Source organism: Capsicum annuum, chromosome 2 (assembly GCF_002878395.1).
Source record: "Capsicum annuum cultivar UCD-10X-F1 chromosome 2, UCD10Xv1.1, whole genome shotgun sequence".
In the NCBI taxonomy this organism is placed as follows: Eukaryota; Viridiplantae; Streptophyta; class Magnoliopsida; order Solanales; family Solanaceae; genus Capsicum; species Capsicum annuum.
In genome coordinates this window covers 146,865,969-146,872,933 of record NC_061112.1, presented here as the reverse complement: position 1 = coordinate 146,872,933, position 6,965 = coordinate 146,865,969, and the positions used below count along the sequence as shown (strand labels likewise).

The 6,965-nt window shown below is 31.6% G+C and overlaps 1 protein-coding gene across 1 annotated transcript; it reads left to right on the top strand.

Annotated features, from left to right (window-relative positions):
- Positions 1–2,158: 2,158 nt before the first annotated feature.
- On the top strand, positions 2,159–4,780 carry LOC107860339 (geraniol 8-hydroxylase). Its single transcript, XM_016705659.2, has 3 exons — positions 2,159–2,723; positions 2,925–3,369; positions 3,918–4,780. The coding sequence occupies exons 1-3, from the start codon at positions 2,275–2,277 to the stop codon at positions 4,518–4,520; spliced, it is 1,497 nt and encodes a 498-aa protein (XP_016561145.1). The 5' UTR covers positions 2,159–2,274; the 3' UTR covers positions 4,521–4,780.
- The last annotated feature ends 2,185 nt before the right edge of the window (positions 4,781–6,965 follow it).

The window sequence follows — 6,965 nt, the reverse complement described above, 5'->3', positions numbered from 1 at the left end:
TTATTATTATTATTATTATTATTATTATTATTATTATTATTATTATTCTACTATTATTTCTACATATTACGTACTACTATTGCTTCTATCATTATACTACTATTACTACTACTACTACTACTACTACTACTACTACTACTACTACTAATAATAATAATAATAATAATAATAATAATTATTATTATTATTATTATTATTATTATTATTATTATTATTATTATTATTCTACTACTACTACTATTTCTACTTATTACGTACTACTATTGCTTCTATGAATATACTACAACTACTACGACTTATAATAATAATAATAATAATAATGATTATTATTATTTATTATTATTATTATTAATAATAATAATAATAGTAATAACAATATTTTAGTAAAATTTTCATCTTAATAATGTTTTATTAATAACGTTAATTTAATATACTATTACTATTTCCCTTAATAACGTTTTATTAATAACGTTAATTTAATATCCTTAATAACATTTTATTAATAACGTTCATTTAATAATGTTAGTTTAATAATGTTAATTTAATAACGTTTTATTAAAATCTATAATTTTTTTATTTATTATTAGTATAGTTTCATCTTTGAGTTGAAAATAATGAAAAAATAATAGTGAAAAGTCATTTAAATATATAAAAAGAAATCAGTAAGGGCATAATAGTTATTTTACCCTTTTTTACTGTTGGGACGCTCAAATTTTTAGCCCGACGCACCCAGTTTTGCGTGTACAATACGCGTTTTGCCAGATAGGAATCGGAGGTCATATTTGTTCAGATTTTGAATAGTTAAAGGTCCTATTTGTGAACTATCAAAATTTAAGGTCAATGTTATAATTTCATGTCAAGTTTAGGATCATATTTATGTATTATGCCAATTTAAGACATGAGCAAGTTATGGTCACGGAGGAGCACGTATCATATGTAGTTTTTCTGGCTATGTAAAATGCTTTTAATTTTAAAAAATTACAACTGGAAGATCATTATAAATGTATATTTTTTTTTGTTTTCATCCGGTATCCGTATTAAAGTTCTAACTAATTCAAATTTAGGGTCGAACCTTCGACCTCTGATTAAGGATGGAACAATCTCATTTACTGCATCATAACCCATGTTGATATTATAATTTATAATTGTCTAAAACAAGATTTATTTAGAGAACAATACAAAAAATATTAAAACACCACTTGTTGATGAACCAAGTTAGTACGAGTATCTTTTTTTCCAATTTTTAATCTATCAAAGTAAACAGAAGACAGATACTAATTGATTATTAAATGATTAATTGCTATGAGTTGGACATAAAAATGCATCAATTATTAAAGCCATAATACATATATATGACCCTAAATTTCACACCAAATTATAATTTTGACCTTAAACTTTAATTATGCACAAATAGGACCTTTAACTATTCAAAATCTGAACAAATATGATCTTCGATTTTGCAATCTCCATGCGTGAGTTTCACTTGCGCCTACGTGGATATGTAATCTAATCATACAATGTCATGTCATTAAAAGGGCTGATTGGGAGGACTTTTGATTTGGAACTTAAAACGACGCCGGTTTGCTTCTATAAGTTAAAACGCCATCGTTTTGCTTATTATTATTATTATTATTATTACTACTACTACTACTACTACGTACGTACTATTGCTTCTATCAATATACCACTACTACTAGTACTATTATGATTATTATTATTATTATTATTAACAATATTTTAATAAAATTTCCATCTTTATAACGTTTTAATAACGTTAATTTAATATATTACTACTACTGTCCTTAATAACGTTAATTTAATATACTACTGCTGTTGCTCTTAACAACCTTTTATTAATAAAGTTTTAATAACGTTAATTTAATAAACTACTATTACTGCCCTTAATAACGTTTTATTAAAACTATAATTTTTTTTAATTATTATAAGTATAGTTTCATCTTTAAGCCGAAAATAATGAAAAAAATAATAGTGAAAAGTCATTTAAATATATAAAAAGGATTATAGGTCAGTTTTGCTTGTTGCGCCCAATTTTGCGTATACAACACGCATTTTGTCACATAGAATGAGAGATCATATTTATATACTATCAAAGTTTAAAATTAAAATTATAATTTAATGTAAATTTAGGATTATATCCACGTATTATGCCATTATTAAGTGACATAACTTTCCCAGAGTGAATGGCTGATTTTCTGCATAAAATAAATGACCATTGTGCATAAATGACCACTAGCTTGTTCAGCAAAGATAACAATGGATTATCTAACCATTATAGGTGGATTGCTGCTTGCCTGGACTTTGGTTCAGTGCATTCGTTGGCAAGCAACAAGCAAAGGATGTAACAAGAAACTTCCACCAGGACCAAATCCCCTGCCCTTGATTGGAAATCTTCATAACATTCTTGGTGGTCAACCTCACCAGTGTCTTGCGAAGCTTGCTGAAAAGTATGGCCCGATAATCAGTATCAGGTTGGGCCAAGTAACAACAGTCATTATATCTTCATCAGCCGTTGCTAAAGAAGTTCTTCAAAAGCAAGATTTGGCCTTTTCCAGTAGAACAATCCCAGATGCAATCTATGCCCAAAATGTCTACAAATTCTCTGTGGTATGGCTACCAGTCGCTAATCGATGGAGAAGCCTGAGGAAAATCTTGAATTCGTATATCTTTTCCGGCAGCAGGCTTGATGCTAATCAACATCTCAGGTAGCGTCGCAAATGGTTTGGTCAAGCCAAATTTATTGAAAAAAAATAAATAATTCAATATCTCAAATCCGATTTTATATGTTTGAGTTGCATTTTGACCCATACATGCAGTTATACTATTATGACCAATTAATTTGATGAGTTAGGTACTGATAGAGTTATAAAAAAAGAAGAAGTTGATTTTGTCATATCTGTTCTTAGGTCTGGAAAGATCCAAGATCTTATTGCTTATTGCCATCGGTGTAGCCAAACCGGTGAGGCAGTGAATATAGGCCAAGCTGCTTTCGAGACCTCTATGAATTTACTCTCGAATACCATTTTTTCCAAGGATGTCGTGGACCCTTATGCAAATTCAGGTAAAGAATTCAAGGATGTGGTGTGGAACATCATGGAAGAAGCCGGTAAGCCCAATTTGGCTGATTATTTCCCCCTGTTGAAAACAATTGATCCTCAGGGAATAAGGCGACGAATAGGCAAGCACTTTGGTAAGTTGCTTCAGCAGATTGAGGGACTGATTGATGAACGATTGGACCACAGTAAGAGATCAGCAACTAGCAGTAGCACTGACGTTCTTGACGTCCTGTTACATACCAGCCAAGAAGACCCTAAGGCAATCGACAGAAATCACATAGAACGTTTATGTCTGGTACTTTCAACTTACTTTTATCTTCTCGTAGTTCCTGATTTTGTTGCCGTATGGTGCTTTGGTTGGTATCATTAGAATCATTTTAACTTCTTCCCTCAGGATCTCCAATCATTTTACTCTTTTTCGCTAAATTGCAGAGAGTTATTATTCTTCACATTTAGTGTAACAGATATTAGGGGACGGACTATTATCGTATTGCCCTGCACGTTGTTTTATTTATGTTGAAAAGAATACACATTACTTACTGCCTCTGAATTATAATAGGATCCATTAGTTCAGTACATACTTGCTACTTTGTAAGAGAGAGCTAGTTTACAAAAAAAAAAAAAAAAAAAAAAAAAAGCTACAATTGTTGGAAAAAAAATAGTATAAAAAAAAAAAAAAAAAAAAAAAAAAGAGCTACAATTGTTGGAAAACATATAGTATATTCTAACAACAATAAATAGCCCATCAATTTACCTGAGAGTGTCGCAATGATTTACTATCACATTTTAAGTGAACTTTCCCATGTATCAATTTTGGCATTCTTTGATTTAGTTATAACGCAGGACCTTTTCATTGCGGGAACTGATACAACATCAAATACATTAGAATGGGCAATGGTAGAGGTCATGAGAAAACCATACATAATGAGAAAAGCTAAAGCTGAACTTGCTGAAGTAATTGGCCAAGGCAAAGCAATAGAAGAAGCCGATGTTGCCCGTCTCCCTTATTTGCAGTGCATAGTGAAAGAAACCTTGCGGATGCACCCACCAGTACCATTTTTAATCCGCAAGGTAGATCAAGATGTTGAGGCGTGTGGCTATTTTGTCCCGAAAGACTCTCAAGTGTTGGTGCATGTATGGTCAATAGGCCGCGATCCAGCTATATGGGAGGATCCTCTTGCATTTAAACCTGAGAGATTTTGGGGTTCAAAAATAGACATTCGCGGCCAAGATTTTGAAATCATTCCATTTGGTGTTGGTCGAAGAATTTGCCCGGGCCTACCTTTGGCAACCAGGACACTTACTATGATGTTGGGTTCGTTGTTGAATTCATTCGATTGGAAACCTGAGGGCGATACTAAAGCAGAAGATTTGGATGTGGAAGAGAAGTTCGGTATTACGCTAGCGAGATCACGTCCTTTACGAGCTATCCCTATTCCTCTATAAACGCCGACTCCAAATTGAGCATGTAATAATGTGATTATTGACAAGTCGACATGACACATCTAACATAATAATTATAACCATGGTATCACAAGTCTAGATATCCAAACTTGTTGCTGATGACTATCATCAGCGAATAATTTCAAATTTATTGTTTTCTCAATATTTCGTGGGAGATAGGGGTACGGTAAAGCTCACCTGTCGAGCTTACCCACCGTCTGCTTGGACAATTCTCATCTAAACTATGTTAATTTTTTTCCTTATATTTTTCTTCCCTCTTGGACTCCTGCAATAGTCACTAAACATGCTTTAGTGACTATAGCAAGAGAGAATAAAGTCCTATATATCGTGAGTTGTGTCCATAATATGCCCCACCCCATAAGTTTTGAATGTGCAAACAAAATAAATATTGGAAGCCATGGATTGCCAGACAACTGCGACCAATGTTGCTTTACTTTATTAGTAGGAAAGCTTCCTCCTGGACCCTTCCCATTACCCATTAGGGGTGGCATGATATATAGTATATACCAAACAAAATTTTTTGCTATGGTTTTGATATTATATATGGTATTTGGTATGATATACATTTTAATTTTTTTTTTTTGATGTTCGGTACGATATTTGATGTTTATAAATGACATATCGAAATACTGAAGAACATACCGAAGTATATAGTTACATAAAAACGTACATATATTATTAAAATGTATACAACTTAGTATTAGTATAAAATCAAATATTTAGACGTTGAAACTTTGACTACTCTATCTAGATTGAAATGTCTTTTTTTTTATATAATTATTTAACAAAAAATATTATTTGTACTTTTTTTTGACTATATACTTGTATATCTGTAATATATTAGTACGATACAATAGAAGCATATTTTTGAAAAGTTGAAATCATAATACTTTATTATACGAGTATATATTGTAGAAGTTAAATAAACTATGACTACCAATTACCATACTGCTAACGACCAAACTTTCGAACCATACCGAATAGTATGATATGGTAATGGTGTAATATTATTAAGAAACAAATATCAAAAACGTGATATAGAAATATCAAATACCGTACCACTGAAGCATTCACTTGGTAGGCAATCAACCAAATACATCCTTGCCAAACTCGCCAATTTTCATGGCCCAATTATGCGTCTAAAGTTGGGCCAAATTCACACTGTGGTCTTTTTCTTCTTCAAACATTGGCCCAGCAAGTGCTACAAAAGCAAGACTCAGCCTTCTCTAGCAGCCAGTAGGACAATTCCTCATCCAGTACGTCCAAATGAAAAATTCACACAGAGATCTCACACCATCTCCGTTGACAAGCTTGACGCGAGTCATCACTTTAGGTACCTTAAATTATGTGATCATCTCAAAGTTGAGATCGGCTATATTGACTCCAATTGATCATTTTACTACATTTAAACGCATCTCAGGCCAATTTTATATAACATACGAGCAAACGCACATTGATAATATTTAAATATAATGGGACTTTAACCTCAAACTTTGAGCTAAATGTGTCCTATGAAATGAGATTAAGGAATTTTATTATTTTAAATTCGTAATCCTTAATTCTTGCCAAAACGGAACTGAAGCCCTCTTGAATACGCCTATAGGCTATAATTTACGTTTTTATTTATGATATTCAAATTATTGAATGCCCAAATTAGTTTCTTTTCCAAAAAGGAAGAATTTAAGTTTGTAACGTGAATAGGCCAAAAATTATGTGATGACGTGAGAAGGAAAAGAGTAATAAACATGGTTGTCTAGGTAGTGGTAGGCAATGGCACTGTCTTACATAAAGTGAAAAAAAGCTGCATATGGAATCTCCTTTGCTATTCAAATTGCTGTTTCTAATATGAGGAGTCCTCTGGTTGGATCATTACTTATCATTCAAAGGGAATTAGAATCTTCACAGTTAACTCATCAATCTGTCTCGACACATGCAGTCCACAACAGTATTGTGTTAATAGTAGCACCACAAACTTTTTAATCAATCGAGAAGAGATATATATATTCTTCCCACTAATTCATTATTCTCCCGAAACATCTTTAGGAGTTGTTCCTTTTTTTTTTTTTCAAAAAAAAAAAACAGACTTTTTAGTCTTCATTTCGTCTTATTAGATGTCGATAGTGAAATAGATGGCAGAGGAGGGGATAATTTAGTTTCAATAAGTGTTTGTTTTACCAATTGGTAAAGTTGAATTCCAAACTTGAATTAAAGAAGGTAACGTTTCTTAAATTGTCAAATGCAAAACTTCTAATTTTTTTTTCAGATAAAGTAATGTGATTTTAAATATTTATTTTAAAGTTATATTAATTCAAATTTCAACAAAATCATGTCGAAACAAGTATCTTGTTAAAAATTCAAAATTCATATTGAAAATTTTAGTTCGTCTTTATGTAGGAAAATTAAAATCTCAAAAGAGTAGCCAATTCG